This window comes from Larus michahellis, chromosome 7 (genome assembly GCF_964199755.1).
Source record: "Larus michahellis chromosome 7, bLarMic1.1, whole genome shotgun sequence".
NCBI lineage: Eukaryota > Metazoa > Chordata > Aves > Charadriiformes > Laridae > Larus > Larus michahellis.
Window position 1 is genome coordinate 32,167,649 of NC_133902.1, and position 24,872 is coordinate 32,192,520.

General features: G+C 41.4%; 1 protein-coding gene across 1 annotated transcript in view; it reads left to right on the forward strand.

The window, feature by feature from the left end:
- Positions 1-24,872, forward strand: part of LOC141745967 (uncharacterized) — a 243,352-nt gene that overhangs the window by 165,437 nt on the left and 53,043 nt on the right. The window contains exon 3 of the mRNA XM_074593515.1: positions 23,207-23,358. Coding sequence (XP_074449616.1) covers positions 23,207-23,358 — 152 coding nt within the window. The remainder of the gene's footprint in view (positions 1-23,206; positions 23,359-24,872) is intronic.

Here is a 24,872-nt window from a genome sequence, read left to right on the forward strand (position 1 = left end):
GAGAATGTGTTCAGATTGTGAGATAGAGGTGCAAGAATTGGGTATACCCCTGAATCATTTTCTTCTAACGAGTGAGCAACTTTGTCAGCGCCAGGTCTGATAATCTGGTAGTATTCATGTGCGCAGTCTTTCTTTTGGTCTGTGTTAAGGGATATGAGGGATTTCATTTTTTGCAGAGTTGGAGTCTGTGGTGTTCTTTTACTGCCAAAAGCCAAAGGCTTTTTTGCATTTGCAGTGGATTTGTGAAGGCAAATATACTTTGGAATAGATCTGGAGTTGGAATTTGATGGACCGATCACTGCAATGCTTTTTATCTTTAACATCTGGACTAAAACTAAGTTTGCAGTTCAGTTTCTAAATATTAAGAGTTTGCTTCAGAGAGCTGCTGAAAGCCTAAAACTCCCACTGTTTTCAGTCTTTCGCATTTACTCAGCTTCCTAAAATTTGACCTCTTTCATTTGGGAGCCTGACACTTGGCTCTCAACTTTCTAGTGTCAGTCTGCATTTCATTAGCACATCAAAAAAGCTTTTTATCAGTCCTTCCACTGAGATGTAATATCTTTTCCAAAATTCATAGGCAGATTTTGAACTAATATTTTAAGTCTGGACACGCTTACAGTTGCTGTCTACTTTTCATCTGTTTAGAAGCCAATGAAAATCAACATTTCTAAATTTTTGCACATGGTGATACTGGATCTTCTTATAGCAGTGGGAAGATCATTGTAGACTATTGATTTTCTCACAACAAAACCCTAGTAACTTGGCAAGCACCATTCAGCATTAGGAATTTATGTAACTGGGTACATGATAAGCTTTTTAATCTTTCTCCTTGGCACAAACAATGTATTTTCCCAGCTTGCAGGGCCTCAGAAGCACTCCCTATTACCTGCCACCTTTCTTTTGAAAGAGATGTAACTCCATACAGCGTTCAACAGAAATTCCTCCTGCTGAGGATGGAGGTTAGACAGCATTCTCTGCCTTCTTACACTGAGAATAGACACCGTTCTCTGCCTTCTTACACTGAGAATATGAAGTTCATTTGAAAGTTACGTGAGCGTTGGTCTTTCAGCACACCAGACCTCAGTCTCTGACAAGGGTACCCCACTGCCAAAGCATCTTGTAGCGTTCTTACCCAGAGACTCCTCCGTAACCACCACATATCAGCACTTTGAAAATTGACCTCTCTCCTTTCCCTGGCATTATGTTCCCTCAGACAGTCCCAATGTAGACTTGTTATTCATTTCACCATTATGGAAATGTTCTGCAAAATGTTCTCTTTAATGAGTGAAAAAGAATTTACGATCTCCTCTTCATCAAGCAATGTGTGTGCTGCCTTAAATCATACTTCGATAGATCTCTGAATGGCATGAGTAATTAACAGCCTTTATAGAAGCTTTGTAATAACCAGTCACATCAAAGGGTAGTAATAAACCAGAAAATAAACTAATAATTAAACCAATAAATCTTTTAAACATCAGTGGATTAAAAACTCCTTTGAAAATAAGCATGTGCACTAGCCAACATATAAATGATGGACTTTGTCCAAGAAACTCTCATGATGCTGAACAGAAGATGCAACAAATGTCCATCACGCAAAGGGATTAGTCTTGGTGGTTTATATGATATGAAATACGTACTCAGTCATACGCTGCCTGGCAAGAATTCAGTAGCAAAATGCCCATGTGTTTTGAAACCATTTAGGTCGGGCAGTAGCGCAGATCAAGAAGAGCAGATCTGCAGAGCAGAACAGTTGCTGCTGAAGGTCTAACATCCTTGTTCTGCATTTTCATGGTTTTATTTCGACTGGTCCTGTGTGGTGAATACTGATGGAAGTACCAGAGATGCACTGCTGGAGGATATCCTCCAGCTTTGTTTTATTCTCAAGGAATCCAGTTTGTGTACTTGGAAACTGCTAGTGAAGAAAACATGAGGGCAGCAGGGACTACGAGGAGGTTTAATTCAAAGCAGCATTTCCCATCTAAGCTAAAGCGCTAACATAGACACACTCTTCAACAAGCAGGAAGGACAGGGAAAAATGTCCTTAAATACTTTCTGTTCTTGGGATGTCTCATCACGCTTTCTCATTGTGGGGTTACAGCTGCAACCTCAGTTACCTGCATTGCTTGGGTCATGTACGGGGCAAATAAAAATTTTTTTACTTAGATGCCGTCAGGACTGGGCTCAAAGACAAATCATATTCTACTGCCACACGGCTAAAATACAGGGATTACCATGTGGGCCACCGTCCACGCCTGGTGAAGAGTGCAGTCCGTATCATGCCCCAGGCAGCTGCACGGCCAGTCACCACCGCACCCCGTGGGGGCTGGCCGGGACACGCTGCGGACACTGTGTCTACAGGCACCGTGAATTCACAGCCATTTGCTATGATAGAGATGAAAGCCTGACAGGAGCTATCATATAGCATTCCGTGAAAATCTGAAACAATGTGGCAGGACTTTAATTTGATATACTTGATTTTTACAGTGCAAACTTTATGGTTTTTGAAAAAGGATATTATGGTATTTCAAAGTTGACATTGTATCTAAAAGTAAAACTATACGTGTTGTACAAGTCTCGAATAACTGGATAAATATTGCGAAGTGCCGCTTAGAGAGTGAAACGCAGAGCTGCAGTACACCCACACACAAATAAAAATGCTATCTGCTGGGAGTTCTTTATTGTGTTGAGCAGAGACCTATAAACGCACATTTAAATAGTGATTTGTATCACTACTTTATCTTATGATTAGACCTCTGAATGTAGAAATCAGAGCCTCACAAGCTCAGTTCACTACTGGATACCTGAATACGTTCAAATAATTTTCTTACAGTCTTGTGGTGCAGAAAATGAAACTGAAAGTCTTCAGCTAAATTTCTTAGGACAATCAACCGAGATTATGGAGTTTTGGGTCCATGAATGACCACACCCATGACTTCAAAATAAAAAACAATGCCAGGTTACTAGGGAATGCCACACATGGAGAATTGTTGCAGCCAGAGGTGGTATCTTGATATATTTTATTAAAGAAGATCTAGATAAATTCAGGACAAAATTTTCCCAATAAATGAGCTGTTTCAAGATACAGACTTAGCATGTAGCACCGCCAGCTTGTGGTTGTGAGTCACTTATGACAGAGATACTCAAAAGAGATTCTTTGGTTTCTTTATGAGCCAAATGCGCCTTCCAATCCTTCCTGCAGTAACTCTAGAGCTTCCAGGCTTTGAGAAGTAATTTTAGGATGGTCCCAAGGAGTCCGGATGGGAATAAATCTGTCTGAAAACAATGAGTGGGGCTGTTCAGTTATGTTTTCCGCTGTGTTTCTTTTTCCTTCCATCAGTGTAAAACTGTAAACAGTTCCCGCAGAGTATTCTCTACTTGCAGTTTGGCACCTGCTTCTTCCATTTGCTCCTTCTCTTTTTGTGATATTTATGTACCTTTTATGAACGTCCACAGGATTTCAGTATCAAGCACAACAAAGCAACTATTTAAAGTGTAGATTTTTTTCTTCATTGTCTTCTTTCAAAGTATGGCCAAAAATCAATATGATTTTGCAGTTCTAATTTTTATTCCTTCAGTTCAAAGTCTAATCTTTCTTAAAATGTACGTGTTTACACTGACACTTGCCTTACAAAGTTTGTCTTTGATCAGTCAGTGCTAATATACAGAGTATGACACAAGTGATCATAATTTTATTCAGAAACTAGAAATGGCAGTTTAGCAGAGAAAAGAGGAAGATCTACTCTTTGTAAAAACATAAGCCCTTCTACTGTATTGGGAATTTCATAAAGTAGGAAAAAGAAGGAACAAAAAGGAAAGGTGGAAAGGAGGGAAAAGAATGAACAAAAATGTTTATGATTACTTGAAAGAGTGTGGCAAATTAACTTGTATCACCTCTAAAATTAAAATGCCCTAGTATAAAACTGTTCTTTTTTAGCTGTATCCATGGATGTGTGTGGTTTTCTAGCAGAAGGCTCAATTATCTAGCCTCATTTTTGGCAATCGCATCTGTGTGGGGTCAGCGTAATGAACAATATGGCCGATGACCAGGCATTTATAGATACAATGAATTATTAGAAAGTATTAAGAAACAAGATACTTTTAGATGTATGAAATCATGAGTGCGTCTCACAGAAATTTATTTATGTTAAAGTAAACTTTTATAAACCTTTCGGACAGGAACATTCCTAATCCTTCCTTTGAACATCTAAACTTCCTGAAAACTATAAAGCTTATGACACAGCTGACATAAAAAAATATTTAAAAGGTGGTATCCTCTTGTTGAATTTCTCAAATCAATGACTATGAAAATTCATTAGACTGACTGGAAGACATGATGGGAAAGTAGTTTGGGGGCAAAATGTCCTTTCAGTCATTGTTTAGAAGCCACCAGACGGGTGGTGAGCAGCAGCTCAGAAGGGGAGGCTCTCTCCTCTGGAAGCGTGGTGACGAGCCAAGGCCGGCTTTGGCATGCTTATGGGTGCAGAGCAGAAACCTTTACCGAGTGCTTAGAGAAGATTTTTGGCAGTCCTGGCAGGTCCTAGAAGGCATTGCAGATAACAAGGAGCAAAAATGCTCCCTGGAAAGTCAGAGGAGGGAGGAGGATGTGGCCAGTGCCTTTGGAAAAATGAACTGAGACAGGGCGTGGGCTCTCCTGCCTTTCCTGTTGACTGCCCTGCGACGTGTTGGTATCAGAAATAACATTTTCTGGTGTGCCTCCGAGGCTGGGACAGTGAGGGAGGAGGCGGACAGTTACGTGAGGGATGCAGAACACGTGTGTGTACCTTCCACAGGGCCTGGCTGTGCTCAGCCTCTCCTCACCACCTCTCCGTGGGCTCAGCCCGGCTTCCGTGCATATTACTTCATCTTCCATTCCCTGGCATCTCAGGGAAGCATAGTTCATCAACATGACTGGCAGATTTTTTGTTCTGGTTAATGCTACAAGTTTTTCCAATGAATACGGACTCGTGCATGTTTTCCTGCACATGAAAAAATGACTGGGCAAGAACTAAACCTTTTTATATTGATCCATGATTTCCATGGTTTGATGGGTGTTGTATTTGCAGATACAGTCCCTATCCTTGTCCCCATGGGGGGCTGGGCAGAAACCTGAGCTGTGGGGAGAAAGGAACCCTCCGTGATCGGGTCTGCCATAGCCCTTGCTGACAAGCAGATGGCTCTCATGTTTTGTCCCAGCTGAAGGTTTTCCATGCCCATGGCTCCATTCCTAAATATAAGGAATTTTAATAACAAGGCCTTGAGGCTGTAAAGGTATAGATCACCACTACGTGTAAAAAAGAGGGGGTTTTTTTCTTGCTGGGGCCCTGAGTGTAGTTTTGCTGCACGGTGATAGCAGCGTTCTGCAATGCATCTCATCTGGGAAAGGTGTAGGTCATTTGTATGCTTTGTAGGATATGCACGTGAACAGATATGCATGAGATATCTCCTCTGTTCCCTTCTAATCTTCAAGGTGGAGATAGGCCTGTTTCACCCGATAGAGAAACAGGGAAACCAAACACAAACCACAGGATCCAAGAGCAAAACTCCCTCTTTCCTCGTGCCAGGGAAAGCATCTCCAGGGTATCAGCAGGGAGAAACCAGACTCTACTACACGGGGATGTGAACTGAATACAATCAGAAAGGCTTAAAATGAATGCATGTGGTCTTGTCAGCTGGGGCCGCTCCAGGGGCCCCACGGGGTCCCGTGGGTTCCTGGCACCAGCTGAGGACCCACCAAGGACTATGGCTGCCCGTCGTGGGCGTGCAGCGTTAGGAACTGAGCAGTGTCCGTCCCAGTGAGGTTACGTGGCCTTTTCTGTTCCTGAATCACTAGCCGAAACCTCAAGTGTAGATGGCTTTCTAGAAAGGCGATCAAGCTTGCATGTGAACACAGGGTAATGTTCTCTCTCTGACCTTTTCAAGCTCCCAGGAGAGATGAAAAGAATTGAATCCCTGCCAGGGGAAGGGTTTAAGTTGACACGACGATTCTGGGATTAAGCGGCTGCCTGCCAATGCTTTTGCTAACTTAAACTGCGTCTTCTTCCATTAATTTTCCTGTCTTCGGTCACTCAGGACTGCTGTTAAGAAAAAGTTTAAATAGTTTTGTTTTGGTCCTTTTTAAAAGCTGCTGCTTTTTCGATGTTTGCACTCTTCTAAATGGAACAAATCAATCTTGCTGTACAACTAGGACTTTTCCAAAAGGGGGGGGGGGGGGGGGAAATGAGTTGGAGAAGTCACTTTTGTGTCTCCTGAGGTGTATGGACCCCGTACCCTCTCGGGCAGGGTCGGACGCCTTCAAGGGGACCTGGCGCCTGGGGCAGAGCCATGGCCCACGGTCACGTTGTGCCCTGTCCTCTTGGTGAGACCTTGTGTCGAGCACCAGTTCAGCAAGGAAGCGAAGCACGCATGAACGATGAGCATGTGCTGCATACTGCTCGCAGGTTTTTTGTGTACTTGCTACAGAATTAGAAGATCTTTCTCCTCACTGAACTCTGATTTGCATGCCAGATTCCAGTCTCTCTTTCCCTCTTTATTTCAACACTAGAGATGTCATAAAGAAGCGAGTTTAAAATGAAGTGGTTTATTTCCTTTCTTTTGCTTAAAAATGGGTAAGAATGTATGAATGTATGAATTATTTTCTTTTTTAATGCTTATATTTCAGTACTTTTATTTTTTTACTTGCATGTTAATACTCTTTCAAGTTATGAATATGCAAATACAGCTGATGAAACTTTTCCAAACCACTCTTGGATTGTCCATTGACAAACAAAAAACCCCACGAGGAGGCAGCATGGCATGGTAGCTTGTGCAATAGCCATGTACCAGAGCAGATCTATCACCAGCTGCCTTAGTTTCTCCCCCTATTAAATGATACATAACCTTCACTCTTGCAAATGTTTGAAAACCGTAAAGCGCTAGAGCGAACAATTGTAGTAATAAGAGATTGTATGTGGTTTGTCAACACAAATAACTCAGATACTGAAGCCTGTATTGCAAGTGTTGCCTGGGAAACCTATGTACAGCATAATGAGTTTCTAAAACCCACCACACAGAGTATAGTGTCGTACATAAAGAAAAAAGAACACACTTCATACCAGCTCTCAGCCAAGGTAAGAAGAGGGTAACTGGAACACCAGGGCACATCGTGATGACCGGAGTCGCAACCACAGTGCAAGCTTGCATATCTAAGTGTGCAGCTTGAACAGCAGTGGACAGGCTGTTAAATCCCTTTTATTACAGTCGATCACTTATGGATTTTTTTTTTTTCTTCATGAATACTTAATGCAACATATAATTAGACATGGCAAGTGAATGCCAGGTCTGGAATTAAGACTTGAGCTTTCTTGGCTTTCATTTTAATGCTTGTATTACCAGACACACTGGGAAGGTTTGCAAGAGCTCTTGCGCGGGCGGCTGCCCCACGGGAAGCCCATAGCTTGGTGCTGTGTCGAGCTGGGAGGCAGGGCTGGGGTAGTCACTGTCAAAAACTGGCCCCTGCTACATCATGACCAGGCAGAGCAGGGTTTTGGTGGTGTGTTGTCAAAACCAAAATTGTAATTTTAATGCTTCCCCCGTTTATTTTTGACTGGGCCTATCAGCCAGTCCATCTGTCGCTGTAGGAGCTCCTGGAAAACAAAACCTCTCTTTCTGCAATGAAATCAATCACGGGCAAGGAATATTTACCCTTTCTTGGCTCTTCTTCGCTTGCAAGTGGCTTGTTCACTTGACGGTGAAGAGAAGACCCACTGGTGACAAGTTGCCGCACTCATCAGTAAGGGCACAGCTGCCCTTTCAGGTGTCTCACGCTTTGAGATGGACGTAGTTTTGCCTCAGATCGCTCAGAAGAAGCAACAATGAGGAAAGCATGAGTAAAAATCCTTGAATAGGAAAGAGTGGAATGGGATTGTCTACTGTGGAATGATGCTGATACACTTAATTTTCCATTTTTTAAAATCTTTGAATAAGCAAAGATGTCACAAATGTCATTAGAAAAACACAAAAATATACTCATGATTAAAAAAAAATCAATCAAATTTTCCCGACCAAAACCTATGTTAAAACTGATTTGAAATATTACGCTTTATTTTTGTATCTCCATTGCTGTAACCAGTGCTCTCATTCATACCAATGAAGCAAAGGCCATGGAGAGCTACACCTCTGATTTAGGTTTCCTTCTGAAAAAGTTCTGTGCGGTTGCTTATCCACGTGTAATCGAGCTTAGCATGGGATAAGAGACTTTTATTGTATTTAAATGCACAAATGCTTTTTAAAAAACAGGCAGTTTGGGGGTGACAGATTCCCTTGGTAAACTATGTGAATGGTATTGATTATTGCTCCAGACAGGTATTTTTAAAAATCAGACTATTTTAACATTTCTTTCTTAACAAAATATTTTATAATAATAGTGCTTTCAAAGCTTTAATAAATAACAATATTTCTGATTGATTTTGTTTGGCCAATGAGCTGTAATTAATTATTAACTGTACCTTCAGTGGGATGCACATTCTGACAGGAGTCCTTGGCTCGTCAAAGAGAACAGAACCAGGGAAAGACGTTCTAACAAATTACAACTCCCTGAAAGCAGTGCTTTACTATAAAAAACACCTCTTAAATTTAAGCTGACTCAGAGTAGCCTGTTTCAGGTCATGACAATATATCATCAAGGTTTCAAGAGTGCTGAAATGTATTATTTTAAAAAATGAAAATAATAATGTTACAACATTTTGGAGGGCTCAAAATGTCCTATTCTTCTTGCAGTTCTGCTTGGAACTACTTTCTGCAAGTGGGACTTGTCACAAAAAGGAAATTCCAGAGCTTGTTTATCTCTAAACTCAAGCCATCCTGCATACGCAGAATGACCTGGAAAGTTAATCAGATTTATTAGCTATGCAAAAAGCTATATCTGCAAAGCGGCTCTTCTGCAGTTGCTTCCTCTCTACAGGAACAGCACATTTTCATGTTGCTTTGTTACTGTGACAGTTTTGTTCTAATTATAACCGATCAGATTCAGATACCTTAATAGCTTTGCAACTACTAATTTTAATCAGAACCGAGCGCACTGAGAGCGTGCCACAGAGTAGGTAGTCAACCCTGCTTCCACGCGCTGCTGCTCAGAGGAAATAAGGGACGTTTAAATCAGGGGAATTACCCAAAGGGCAAATTTGATCCACTGTTTTTACAGACAAAGAGAAACACAAACTCAAGGGGGTAAACGTAGAGGTATACAGGCTGGTATCTGTCATAGTTTGGGAGCCACAGCTGTTTAAAATTGTAGGTTTTCAATGGCAAGCCTCAGCCATCGCTACAACTATTATTATTATTTTATCAAGCCTAATCCTGGGGAGTATTTTAGGCTGACAAAAGCCTTCTAACTCTTTGTTTATTCATTGCACCTGTATAGCACCCTCCACACCTGCTGAGTTAAAGTCCCGTTTCTCCCTACTTTAAAATCTGTTATACCAGGGAACAAAGGTCTTTGATAAAGACAATTGCCTTGGTGAGGAAAGCAGCACATCTTCAGATCTAAATAAAGATGAAGACACCTGGTGAACTCTAAGGACTGTGGTAATTAAAAAAAAATAAACAACCAAACCTAACATGGCCGAGTCAGCTGTGGTGAGAAGACGTGCACGTCGTACTGGAATGGGTATGGAGCGGGTTGCAGCAGGTCAGGCCACGATGGCTGGTGAGGACACTGCCTGTGAAGGATGCTGTCCCCACGGTCATGGTCCCCAGGGCTTCACACCGGCGCCAATGGCTCTGCCCTAACCCTGTGCTGCGCTGCACCGTTCTCCAGCACTTGATCCCAATGCTTTCATCAGTTGGTCAGCGATAATCTTGGCAGAATTTAAAACTATGTCCTGCAAATGAGTGATATCGTAGCTCATGACCCGCTAGCACTTGGAAGATACCCACTGTACCTCTTAAAATTAAGGCACTTCAAGCGAAGAGCTTAAAACATGCACATTGCTACTGAAGGACTGAAGCCCTAATTAATGTTATTAGGCTTATTTATTTTTCCTTCATCACCACCCATCTCTCCCTGCACCTTGTCTGCTTCTTGGAAGGCTTTAAATTTCATTCCAGTGTAAATAATAAAATAAAGGATCATAAATCTTTGCCTAATCAGTTTCAGGGACTGCATTTAATTTTATGGAAATATCAGATGACATCCTTAGTTTTAAAAGCAGTTACACCTAAGTGTGAAAATAACTCCCTCTTCCCTGCCCCATTGACATAAGCTCCTTTACAAAGAATGCTATCAGCTCTGCTTACAAGTTTTAAGGGTTTTTCCTTCTTAAATTGTGAAAGACGAGAATAATTTAGGCTATTTCTTTTTCTGTAGTATCTGACTGTAGTGATGTTTTTATATGCAAAATATTAATATAAAATTGTTATAAAAAAGACCCTTCAGCTCATACAATTATTCTTTAGTGAAGATGGTAAGAACGAACTGCGTAACTGAGTTTAAAGGTTTTATTTTGGAGTTGGAGAAAGAATTATGCTGTATAAATTTGGTTCACACAGGACTGATTTGATCTGATTACGAAATGGTTGGTGTGAAAACAGCAGTTCAGGGAAACAGGTAATACAGCCAATAAGCTATATTGGAATAAATTGCTGAGGTGGTGAAACATCATTAACAGCCACTTCTGAGCAACTACAGGTAAGGAGAGAGACTGATGGTCCAAAAACTTCCACCGTGCCTCAAAGACTCTGCAGGGTGACCAGGATGATGGAGGAGTCTTGTCTCCTGAACAGCTGATCTCGTACCGAGGGATGCAGAACAAAACAAGTGTATTTACAATATTACTCAGTTACAGCATCTAAAACTAAAAAAAGTAAGAAAGGGGTGTCGGATCATCCTGTCCTTTCTTTTTCCAGTATAGAACAATTTGTCTCTTTTAAGAGGCATTTACTAGCCTTTCGCTCTTCCCTTAAGTACATTGTAGTTAAATGAGTTCCTATAAATAACAGAATCGCAGGTATTGATTACTTTTAAATTGCAGTAGTGTTGCATAATACAATATTGGCAGCTGTGCCATGATAAAATAGCATGTTATATTCTAGTTGAGTCGACGGGGGCCTGACTCAACCCCAGCGCCTGCGCGGCCGGCAGGTGCTGCTGCCACCCGCAGGGAACCGGCGCTTGGCTCACCAAATGGGTCTTTACAGGCTATGCAGACTTGATATCAAGTAGACCTCCTTTAAGCTGATCTTTATATAATTAGCTTAGAAAAGATGTCTCTGAGTCAGAAGGAAATCCAGAAGAGCTCTCATGTAGCTAGCTGAAAAGCATGAAGTCAGGGGTGACTGCATACACATGGAAAAAGATGTGGACTCCTGAAAATGAGAGGTAATGCTTATTCTTTGTTCCTGAAGGACTCTTCTTCCACCAACTTATCCTTCAGTAATGCTCAAAGTTATTTTTAGGTTACAATTTGTACTTCTTGAGGGTGTGCCAGATAATTTTCTAAATTTGAGCACTGGTCTGACTCACCAAGGTATACTTGAAAGCATTTTTTCCATGTAAATGAAAAAAATGCTTCTCCTTCTTTTCCAGAGTTCTAATGGAATTAATCCATTGCTACAGGGATTTATTAAGCCGTTAATTAGCTTCTTACAAGTATTGTGGTTCATTTACATTTCTGATTATGACACTTCCTTGTGTGCCTTTTGAACTTTTGTGATTCTGTAATTGCTTGGCTAAATAGTTAGAACTGAGAGCCCCACCACACGTTCACTACGTATCTAAGTATCTCCTCCTAATTATGAGACATGAGCACGTCAAGGATACAGTGGAAGGCTGTATATGTTGAAGACCTTCCTTCCAAATACGCCAAGAGTAAATGCTCCAGTAAGGAGCAGAAATGGTCTAGGGTGCTGCAACTCTATATTGTACGCCCACCCCCCAAAAAACCACATAGGGAAAATGCAGGAGGAAACGTGACCATATGCCCATGCAATACTCCACAAAAGCCTCTGAAAATCTGAGGACACAATCCTGGAAGCTTCTCTGCTTATAGTGAGAGAGAGAGCAAGCATTAAACATGTAAGAAATATGTTGGAGTGGTTCAGTGTTCAGTTGCGATTCTTAGCACAGAGTGATTAGTTCCAAATTCTTACGTATTTCCTGCTAGCTAGTGAAACTAACTTTTAAGATCCAACATGAAAATGGTAGTTGTGCTGAACTTTGAGCACAGCTCTCCTGTCTTCACAGGTTTCCATCACACCCTTTGCTGCTATATTAAAAAAATGCAAAATTGAAAGTACAGCAGAAAAAACCCAAACCACTAAACACGCGCTACTTCAAGCAGAAACATACAATGCACAAATTCAATACAAGTGCTCCTGTCCAGCATATCCATTCGGACCTCATGGCATGTCCTGTCACTAACGGCAATCAGGGTCTTGATTACACCATTAAAATGTCATCTTGTCTTCTCTGTTAGTGAAAAGTGGAAAAAATTATTACCTGTTTGTTCCATCAAACGGGACGCCTTTTGTATTTTGCATGTACTTGCCTTGAATGGTTATTTTAAATAAACACAGTTGTTCGCTTCTGGACTTACTTAGGAACTGTCAACTTGCAGTCTTGCCGTTGTTATTTTCATGTATCATTTAATCAGAATACTGTATCAGGTCTCCCACCATGATTTCAAGCTGCTACTTCTCTGAGTTTCCAAGTACTTAGCATCCTTAGAAAGGCATTCAAACACCTTCTTTAAAAGTTGCATTTAGAGACCATAACTGTCTTAGTCACTATTTGGCTGGTGTGGTTCGCAAAATTATTGTCGTGAATAATACCAGTCTTAGAGCTGACAGAAATACTCTGTAGCGTTTGATGTTTTTTATGTGTAATTTAGTGTAAATACAGGACTTCATAATATATTAATGGAAAACTTTCATTATGTCTATTAAGAAAAATAAGATGGCTGAGTCTTGGGAAAAAAAGTTGGGCTCACTGTGCGGTGATGCTCTTTTTTCAGTGCAGCTTACTTAAGATACCAAAACAAGAGCTGAACCAGTTAGGAAAAAATGAGACAAATTAAATATAATCCTTTGTTCTTGTTAAAGATCCATGTTAAAGATCCACGTTCTTGAGCGTTAGAGCACATATGCACAGGAATAGGTTTCCCTTGAATAAAAGCACTTGTGCTGTGAAGGTGGACCAGAGTGATAATCAAATAACTGTGTCTGTATCAGCGCTTCATGGATTTGGTACTAGGACTCACGAGTGCCTGTGCGCTCTTAGGGCTGCTCCCAGGCTAATACTGCGATGAAGATGTATACGGGGACTCGTGGTGTCGTGTCACTTGTAACAAATCTTTCACATTCCTGTTGGGAGGAAGACATAATACTGCAGTGATTATTGGTGGTTTAGTGTTCAGTAGTGGTAACTGAACAGCTTGTATCTTTATCTTAGGGATATGGATGAGAACATCAACAATATCACATTAGCTGTTTCCTTTCTATAGGTCTAGCTATAGCATGTGAGATCAATCCAACATTTCTTAGACAAGTTCTCAGTGATATTCTTCATGTTCTCATGGAGAGAGAGAGATCACACCCTCGATATTTGGCTTCAGTCACAGACATTTACTCTTTGCAAGGTACTATTGACCTAGGCTGGACCCTGTATTACCTCCAATTACTATTTATGCACTAGCAATGATTTTTTTGTGTCAGTTTTGTGTTTAGCTATTGCAATACATCAGGTTTTAAACAATATTTTTTTTAGAAATGGATTCATATTGAGCTGTCTCCACCAAGCTTCCTCCATCAAATCTGTTTTCAATATGAAACACCCATACATGGTTCTCCTCACTTGATGCTGGTGATGGTGGTGGCTTTTAGGTCTTTCAAGGAAGATTGGTAATCGTCCTTATGTTCTGTTAAGTGTCTTAAAGGTTTGATTAAATGGGTGCTGATAACCATAACAAGACAAGTGCAGCAACAAGGTTATTTGAAGAAATCAATACTGCTATTTATATGACTGAAGGTGTTGAGAAAAAAGCTAGGTGCCACTGAATACTTGCAAAACTGAATAGCAATAAAAATACTAAAATAAAATCAAGATGTAGGTTTACCTAGTAAACCAGCTATACCCAGGAATGTCAATACCATGTCCGACTATCAGAACCTGGTCTTTTGACCTCAGTCTTATAAATCTATTTAGTATTACAATGTTTAGAGAATCCTGTGTGGCAACATGCAATATACTTGGACTGTTGCCTGTAACAAGTAATTTACAGTCCTTGTTTAGAAGACGGGTAGGTTCAGAGAAAGAGTTTGTTAAGATATGGAAGACAGATCAAATTATTTGCTGAATTTAGGAGAAAATATTCTCCTGAACTCAAAATCAGCATAACACCACATGATCAGCCCTCACCTCATGGCTTTGCCACTCTGACACAAACATAACACTAAAAGGCAGTAATTTGCAGACCAGCTGCAACTCTTGCTGAAGTCAGTGAAGGCTGCAGTGGTTTGGCACCACTCAGATTCATAATCACTCATGGCTTTGAGAAAATAACGATCATAGAGAAACTGTAAATTAGAAAAATCTCCAGATTGTTGCTATTAATGCAGTTAACGATCCCTCAGACTAAATACAGTCCAATAAATACAGATTTGCTCTGCAACTGAGATAAGAAATGATGATTAAATTAATGTTACTGTGGCCAAGAGACCGAATTCAATGCAACTAATATCCAGTGATTTGTTAAATATAGATTCAAATGCATTCTTTTTATGTAAAAGTCCAGTGTATGCTTTCAACAGCTTTCAAATACAGTTCTTAACCTTACCCCTAGGAAAATCAATTCAGAGGTCTTGCAGTTCAAATTTACGGTAACAAAAAAGGGCCAACTTGGGCTGTCATATATAGGTTCAAATCTATTTGATCCAATATATATAAATACATATAAATAAAGAGCATATATTTATATATAAAAATATATATAAAGAGCAAACCAAGTCACAGTAATTGCATAATAAATAACATCTTAATCATGGCTATGGCTTATTTATTTCACAGCTGCAGCTGGCGTTGTGTACCTGCTTATACCAGTTAAAACCTGCAAGTAAATTTTCTACTTTCTAAAGATCGATTCAAATAAATGGATCCGGTCTGAAAAATACCACAGTATTTGTCAGTCTTCAACTTAGGCTGTTAATGAAAGATAACTCTGTTTCTTTTTAAAATACAGAAATTAAGCTGCCTTTCATCAAACAAACCAAAAGGCAAGCCCAGGATATGTCATTTAAATGTGCACCCTAAAGAGTTCTGAGGTTCAAACCAGTTCTTCAGGGCCTTATTTTTTCAGATCTTTTACTGGGGAAAAAATTGAAGAAAATAATTGAACTGGATTTCTTTGACTGAACAAATAGTGCTGAAAATAAGAAAGGCGTTTATAAATCTAATTATGGATTTTATTACTGTCATTTTATTTCCATGTGTTGTTAAACAGCTGTCACGCTTCCCGACTCTGTTTGGCTGCGCTGTGAGTAGTGTCTTGCTTTTCCCAGATGTGCTGCTCACAGAGGTACGTTGTTATCGCGTTAGGATTGAAACTCTGCCACTGACACGAGCTTCAGTATGTATTTATTATTAATATAGAGAATCCAGTAATGTTGCGAGCTTGCTGAATTAAAGGTGAAATCAAAGGCATTTTACCTGTCAAGACCTTAGTTTAGAGTTCTCAGTTTATCTTGCACTGGGTGACAATGTGTCATTGATTTCTGAAATGGAGCAGGCAGCTACCTTCATTATTCTGAACCAGTCTGGCAACTTCAAATCTGCGCTCAGTGGCAAATCTACCGCTTGTTCAAACCTCGTATGGAGCTTCCCGTGTTTAGGCAGGTTGTGTCACGCTGCTGTAGCATTGAATGTATTGAGTGTGGATTTCCTAGATCCATCTATCAGTGGTGAAGGCATCTACTGGTAAGAGTTTGATGAACAAAAATAATGGTGCCCCAACAAAATGCAGGGTTCAATACTGGGAGCTCTATTGGCAAGACATGCATTGCAGAGCTGGGCCTTAAACCTCTGCCCATGGCATGGATTGCCAGCGTGCTCTCTGCTCCATCTGTTTTAAGGTTGACTCCAGTCATAGGCAGGCTACAGACTGTTGTTATTAGTTTAAAAGCACACACTGTTCTGTGCAAAATCTAGAAGTGACCGATCCTTAATGGACTCCTTACTGAAAGCAGCATAAACTTCTCCACAGTTCTCCAGGAAAATGCATCTGTCTTTTCAACCACCTCTACTTCAAGCGTCCATAAAACACCACAGGAGGTACCCTCTGCTTCAAAGTCTGAGAAATGGAGTTTTTGGCACACTGAGGAGGTGAGATAGTCCCAAAGCTGTTGGAAACACCTAGCCAAGAGTGCATCAGGAAAAGGGCTTGAGGAGCCAAGCTGGCATGTCTGTGGCGCAGAAGGGCAGCTCGGCACTCCAGTTGGACACTGTCTCGGCCAAGTGCTTTAGCTCCTGACCTGCATTTCTTTATTCCCTTGTCCTTAACCACAGAAAGCTGATCTATGTCTAATGCCAAAGTGTCCTGAAGATACGAAGTGTTGTGTTCAGATGACCTGTGTCTGTCCTTTATCCTCACATCAAGCATTTTCTGTCAGCTGACTGGAAGCTTCAGAAACACCTTCCTGACAGGAAATGCTGGAGAAAGGGATGGTTTGGGTTGAACACGCTGAACCTGGTGCTGAGGGACTGGTTGGATGATTTTAGCTGGCGCGCGTCCTGAGTCAGGCCTGAGTTTGAATCAAGCCCCACACGTGACTTCAAAAGTGCAGTTGTTTTCTCCCCAGTTCCCATAATTATCTTATATTTTGTTTTGCTAGCTTCAGTCAGGACTTGAAAAAAAGGTTTTCAGGGATGGCTTCCAACTCTGCATGCATAATCTTCTGCATTTATGTTCATCCGAGCTATGCTTATACTATATATCATCACAGAAGAGTGGGCAATTAAAAACGCAATTAATTTCTTGCTAATTGAATATTTTCTGAGTAATTCACAAACCTGGATGATTACCAACAGCAAGCAAATATTTAACTGTTAGCCGGCATCTAAAAGCATCAGAAGTAATCATCTGGATTTGCACAACTTCTGGTCCATCTGTGTAACACAGCATATGCCCCTGTCTTCAGCCAGTGAGGGTGTGAAGAACTGCTCTTTAGGAGGGAGAGCGGTACATATCTAGGAGATGCTATCTGGGCTTTCCTCTGATTACTTCTGTTGTGGGGTGGAATTCTGCTCTAAATCTGCTTTTGAGGAGCTGCGTGTGATGCTCAGCAGGGGCCCTTCCCTTCACCATTGGCAGTGGGAGGCAAAGGAGGGAGTGTAATAACACCTCAGTCTTCCTACTGAGAGGGCATCTGATGGGCTGGGAAAAAATGAAGCAAGGTGTGGATGCTCACCATCTGCAGATCAGACTCCAGGCTTGAAGAAGGGCCTGGATTCCTCGACTTTTTCGCATGGTTCAGGCAGACCTGAATCAAAGAGGAGCAATGTCAGGAGTGTGGGAAATTTGGAAATGAACTGCCGAGTCCAGAAGAAGCTAGCCAAGAGCTGTCACAAAGTAGGGAAAGCCTGCCTGGACTGTCTCCAAAGAGACTTGAGACTAAGAGGAGAGAAGCCATCTGAGTACATCGCTGGAATGAACTTGCGGCATGGCAGTATGCCCAGGTTAGAGATGGCATCAGGACTCTGTTACGATCCATCTGCAATAAATTGAATGTTCACTCTAATGCAAGAGCATGATGTGTCCCTCTTCAGGAGGAATCATCATCCTTCACTCAGAGATCTGCATTGCGCAGTGGATGCTGTAAAATGCCCTCAGGGTGCCCCAGCAGGGGGTTCCCATGGGGCAGTACAGGTAAATGCCATAAGTCCAGTCCCAGTTACGTCGTTTCTGCAAGACAGATGTTGCTAGGTGATAGCAGATGTTTTTACTTGTCCTGTCTCCTTTGAATCCAAGAGAAATATTGTGTCTTGATTGGTGATTTTTGTAGACAACATATTTGTTACCTCTACATCTTATTTAGCCTAGAACAAGGTTTGGTTTCACTCTTTGCCAAGAGCAAGAAAGGAGAAAATACTCTCTGCCTTCTTAGCCTTTCTCTCATCTTGATCACTCAAGCCCTTGTTGCCTTGACAGACAACTGTTGCCTGCTCTAGTACCACCCTCAGTCTCACAAGCTGTGGAGGTTGGCATAGCCTCCTGGGCCAGCGAGTGAAGTTTTGGCTGTTGATTAAATAGAAAATCATCCACCTATGTCCCTGTGTTGGACCTTGCCAGGGTAAAGCCAAGGAAGGAGCAGCTTATTTTGAAATCCTGTTTCATTTTGCTTATAGTAAACGGTTGAACAATCCAAAGAGACAGTGACAGTAGGAAATGATCCTCTGCTGCATGACAGCTTCAAACAAACCTCGAACAGCACTGATAGAATCAGGAAATCTTTTTTACTTACGCTGTTTCCAAACAGGTTACTGAATTTTATTTTATCCTCTAGGTAATGTGAAATTTCAATTATACTACAGCGCTTGGAATCTAACATTTGGCTCTTTCACGGCACTCGTTACCTCACTGAGCCCCACATACCAGTTTTTGAGAAGGTTTGCTTCTGAACCTGCCAAGGACGAATACGTCTTTAGTAATATTTAATGACTCAAAATATCCCCCAGAGAAAATACTTGCTGTGCTGCCGGCTCTAGTAACTGCATTGCTTCCCACGGGACATTAAAAACCAGCACCTTACAGTGGGTGTGATGGGACAAGCTTTCAGAAATTCTCCTTATTGTAGCTATGTCTTGCTCTGTCTCTTCCCTTTTGTTTTTGTTCCTCGAGCGGACTTTGTTACCCAGGTATTGTGCAGGGATTTGGGGTTATTTTAAGACTTGGCCAGGAGGTCTGAGTAGATAATTAGCCTGAGGGCCAAATGCTAATTGTCCAACCTCACTGGGAATCCCAGACGGAGGCCGGTAGAGCCAGTGGCCTGCCAGAGGTGTATTTAAGGACAGCCCTCAAAAGCTTGGGAAGGAGAGAGCCCAGTGGGAGGAGGAGGAGCTGTAGGGCAGGCAAAGGCCTTTGTTGGCTGTAGACAGCGTTAGAGTGCCTGGGCACCCTCCTGCCTTACAGTGAGTTACTGTCAAGGCTGTGTGTTCTTTAAAGACAAGTAACGTGGGTATGATGACCTATACAGCGTATAACTTGGGAAAGGGAGTGGTGGCTGAAGGAAGAGGAACTTGGGGTAGGAACCTCTGCTCTCTGCTCCCCGTCCAGAGAGGTGTGATCCTCCCAGCCTCCAGCTTTCGCAAAGCAGGACCAGACTGGGGGATGCAAACCCCTGCTACTGACACATATAATTATTCTTTCCTGCCCATCCTTACTTGCCCAAGTTTTAAGCCCATCATCCCCCCCTTCCCATCTTCTCTTTTCCCTAACCTCTATTCCCACAAGGATATTTCATGTACAATTTTTTAATCACTTGCACTTATACCAAACTACTGGGAATTTTCAAGTTATTTTTCTCAAAGGGATAAAAAATACCTGTACCTAGCATAGAGTATCTTGGATACACGCAATATGTCTCATGGCTCGAGATCCCCAGCTCCTGGCAGGGTTGGAGCGGTTACAGGTGTGTCTCATCCACAGGTTGGTACTGCTCAGGCCCAAGCTGATCCATGCACTCACAGATGAGTGACCTCCTCCCATTAAAACATCAGTACTCTGGCAAATAATCACTGACAACGAAACTGGTCAGCCCAGATGTAAACCAGGCTATTCCGATTTCTAGATCAGTCTTTTTTTCTTTTGCCAAGACCAGGGTTTGATCTGGCAATATCTGCATCTGGTTCAAGTTCAATAACTGAGTTACAGTCGGGCTATCTAGAAACTCTTTAATTAGTCCTTCTTTACAGCAATGTATGTCCAGACATATCTTCACTCTTCAGTTATTTATCCTCCTTACAAGTTGCCAATTTCCAGATAATCAAAGTCAGTATTTAAATGGAAAAATGCTTAGAGGTTTCATAGTGAGGGTTGGAGGGGAGATTTATTCTTTCTTTTTCAACTCTTTAAACTCCAATCCTTGGTAAACAACAGCACACCAAACTAAAATGCTTTTTGTCTGAATTGATCAAAATGTTTTTCAGCTGTAAGAATGCAAGAATTGTTTGCCTTTCTTCAGAGAGAGTAGCACAGGCAGGGTCAGCTGAAAACACGGCACTAGCCAAAGTGAGCCAGTAAGAGGCAAAATGCGACACAGAACATGGCTGACCTGTTTCTCAGTTGAGATAGCTGTGTAAGACCTTTGAAATACTTAGCAGCAAAAGAGCAAATTACATTCAAATAGCATGTTCAACAGTATTCAGTTTAAATTTAACCTTCTAAAAGGTATATTGAAATGACCAGCTTGGAATTTTACTCGCCTAATTTTACATTCTGAAATGCTTGTCCTGAACCTAGTGCTGGGAATAGCTTTGCTGCCCAGACCATCGCTGCCACTTCTCCATCCTCTTTTATCGGCTGATGTTCAGATTTTATTTCTTCAGTTAAATTTTCTGGTTAAACATTATGTACGGGCACACCTCATTTGATCAGTTATAGCCATAGAGTTTAGCCAATTTATGGCTAAATAGCCCACTCCTGTCAAGGAAGGGATGGAATTTGCTGAATTAATATAAATTCCTTGAGGCAGTAGCTGTGTCTGAGCAGTACTAAGGGGAACCAATCCTGTTATATTATGACAGTTCAGAGACCTACAAGTGCTGCCCTTTTCAGCATGGTAAAATCCACATATGATGCATTTTAAGGTAAATGGAATCTCTTTTTTTGATGGATAGATGATGGGAATTATTGATGTGTCTGTCTAATGTGCTGTTCTCTTGGCAGACAGCCTAGTCTTCAGAGGATAACTGAGAGCTCTCGTATGCTGTTAGTGTTTTTTGCAAGTGTTCTCAAATCGCATACAAACAGACCAACCCTTGCTTTGCAAGATGCATGCAATGGCATTGATTCCACGGATGATGCTCACAACCAGCCAGGAGAGAACTGAGCCCACATCCTTTAGACCCACTGCACGGTTAAGTAAGATTCAGTCCCAAGAGGCATATTTCACCAGCACACTCCGCCTGCGGTCTTCCAGGACTGGCTGCTCCAGAAGGCGCATTTCACTCTCAGTATGCTATATAGGATTCTGTGCCTATTCATTAAATGCAAAATAACCATTCCTATCTCCATCTCAAACAGTGAATCTCTGCTACTAAAGTTGCACCCCTGTGAGGTGCAACTCATTGTCAAAGCACGTAGTACCATTGCTCAATGCTCTCCAGACAAGGAAATGCTTTGGACTCCTTTCCTTGCACCTTTTTTGGACAGGTTTTACAAGAATGCATAACATATCAGTGGCATGCCAACAGCTAGCAAGCGTTTCACGTAGATGTGCCCATTGAATACGCTCCAGATGAGCAAGACTATCTCAAAATAAACCTTTAAGGAACAAAAACTATGCGTAGAAATAAGGAACAACTTCCAGGCATCCTTACAAGCATGTAAGGGCATCCTTCAGTGTCCTTACTCAGGACATCAAAGGATATTCTCACTGCCCATGTGCCAAGTGTACAGGCAGCGTGGTCTCCCAGCACTTGTTCTGCCGCATTATTTCCCTTCTTCGGATCTGCCTCTAACTAGGCCTAAAATGAAACACCATTAAATTTAGATGAAAAATTGAACAAACGTAATAACTAACTGAACCACTCATGCTACTTCAAACACACGCTTACCTTGGCCCAACGAGAACGGGGTGGAGTCTGCAACTTTTCCAATGCGCCTTTTTGTAGGCAAGTGTGCAAGGTATTAAGAGTGAGGTTGTTCAGTCTCAGTCAACAATGTGATGAGCTTGCAAGTTATCTTCTGTGTGTGTGTATTTGTGCTGTGGAGTATTTTGGGAAGATGCCCGTGTTTTTCATGTTACTTTTGCCTTCATGTATCACCAGAATACATAGAAAATGATTGTTGAGTCTTAAATTCTTCAGTTCCTGTAGCTACATTTTTACTGTGTCAACATACTATATTTGGGATTGTTTTCATTTACAATACTACGGCTATTTCTTCTTCCGTGGTCTCTTGCTCCCTATCTAACTCCCTAACCATCCTCTCTCCTACTGTAGCTGTCAGCTCATCACAGTTGCTGCATGGTGCGACATATGGCTGTTCTGTGGCAACATGGTTTGCGTCCTTCCATTTTAACACAAATTCTTTCCTACATACTGTCTGTTTATTTATTTAACTCACCAACTAGAAGAAAGCTGGCTACAGGTCTCAGGATGGAAGTCACTAATGCGAGCACACTGCAGGAATTTGCTGTTCCTGAGCTGGTGCTCATCACGCATTTCCATGGCACAGCCATGGGCACAATGTCTACTGGAAGACTGGTGACACAGTCCACTGTAGGTTATACGCTCACAATTTCCTCAACAAAAAGCTGTCCGTTTTCACTCTGGGCAATGTCACTTGTGACTAGTTGAGACGGAATGATTCTCACTTTTCTTGGGGAGTCCTTATACTTCTGACAAATTTCCTACTTCAGTACCCATTTCTTCTGTGTCATTAATCATACCGCTCTTCTATTTAATTTGCTCAGCCCACCATGCATTTGGGAATCCCTGCCAATACTTTCTTTCTCCTCATTTTGAGAAGCATGATTTGTGTAACTTTCAAGAGTATTCCTGACATTACTGAAAGCTGCCTTTTATAGTTGGAAATTACGGGTGGGGATATGTTGACACTTTCTTTTTCCTCTGTTACTAATGGCTGCTGTTGCTGTGTGTGCCAATGCGCCTCTTCCGATTTTTCCCATGGGTGCAGATAATGACATGAAGCTCTCTTTATGACACGGGCAGGTCTACCGCTTGTTCACACCAGACTGATGGTGTGATGAAGGCAGAGGACGTGCTCCAGAAATGGTACCTTACTGGTATTGGGTAGGGCCAGGTCTGATACACAGGAATCACTTATGTTTGTGCATTGTTTCCCTGATGCTTCTTTTCTCAAGTCCTTTTCCAAGTGTTTTCTGTGGGTTTTTTGCTTTTAAGTTACACCTGCAGTCATGAAATAATGACTGTTCATATACCAAGATTAATGCCTCTCTTTCAACTTTAGCAGACACCCTTCTGTGTTTTATTTCCTAGGTACAACAGTCCTTGACTGAGTCACTGCTTGCTGATATTGAATCTAGGAAAACTGAAGTGGCCAGTGAGTCCTTCCTACAAGAACTGGATTTCATTAAACACTCCAGTCTGCTCACTGAAAAGCTGAAGCTTCTAAAAGCAACACCAGTGAGGTTTGTTACCTTTTTTTTAAGGGCTCATTGTTTCTAGAAACCAGGACAGTCCTCTCCAAACTGTATTTTCTCCCTGCTTATGCAGCCTATGGAGGCTACTGCCTATGCTTTTACAACATTTTAACTTGGAAACCACATAGAAAGAAAATGAAATGCTCAAGTAGTGCGTTCTAGATTTAGATGAGTTCAAGTAAGCACTTAAAAATAACTCTTGGATGCGGCGCTTCATCCCACTATCACTGATTCTGTACTAGAAGTACTCTCGAGGGATGCACAAATTTTGTTTGAAGGCCAAACGCAGATAAGAGAACAAGCAGACTGTGGCAGGTTTTCTGTTTAGCTTTTGTTTCTCCCAGGTATAAATCAATGATCCTCTACAGATTTTTGCCTTTCAATGTTATCCTTTTCCTGTGACATCTTGTTCCCAGCCACTTTTGCACTTGCGTTGGCTTACTGAGGCTTTGATTTGGCTCACTGTGCTGAGGGCAGGCGTTGAGAGCCTGGCCTTGGGTGCTGCATTCTCCAGAGCTGAGATTTTTGCACATAGTCCTTCACTGTGTCTGTTAAGTACCGAGACCTTCAACAGAGGGCAAAGCAGTTAAGTTGGTGCAATAAGCAGCTATATGAAGGTGAAACTTCAGAGGGCTTTAACATTAAAGTCAGCCTTAGTTCAGTAATGCTTAAGGGAAGGGGTGCATTTTTGGGTGGGTCGTTTGGAGGGGCTTTTTTGTCATCAACTGAAAAGAAGTAATGTAAACCATCTCACTGAAATTACAGCACTTGAAAGCTGTATTGCCATCATACTTTCATGTATTACTTATGCTGTTATCTCTTTTTTCCCACTCATCCCATTCCAGTAAAAAAAAATACCTTTTATGAAGCTTTTCTACTGGCCTGTCAATATTCTTGCTTCTATTCTGCACGGCTCTTCTCCTTCTTCACAGACAGTGAATCCTCCTCAATTTCCAATTAACTAGTTCATGATCTAGGCATAGAATTTTGTGGGTTTAGACTGTAGCTATCATCTTTCAAGGCAACCAGTCTCAATTCAGAGGTTCAATCTCACATGTGGGTTTAGTGTGAGATGCTTTTAGAGGTTTTTTTTAAAGTTGTTTGGGGAATTCAGTGCATCGTTTTCTCTACAGCCTTCAGTGTTGTTTCTGAGCTCGGCAAGGCTACGCTAGCATGAATGGCAGCGCCTCATTTTCTTTCAAGGGGGAACTCAGAAGCTCCTTATTCTGCAAATTATAGTTAATGTTCTAGTATAAAAATTAAGTAAGACCATAGTTAATAGGAATATCTGATGTACACATAAAATTTTAAGGGGTATATTCTCCATTCATTTCATGTGTGATTACTCCTCTTTGACATTAATTGGAATTCTGTGTAAAGGCTGAAGAGAGACCATCAGCGGTAATGTAAATTGAAACAAATCTCTGGTATAATACAGCTTTTAAAGAAAGAGTCATTCAAGAAACACTGCTCCAGTATCCAAATATTCTGTGTCATTAACA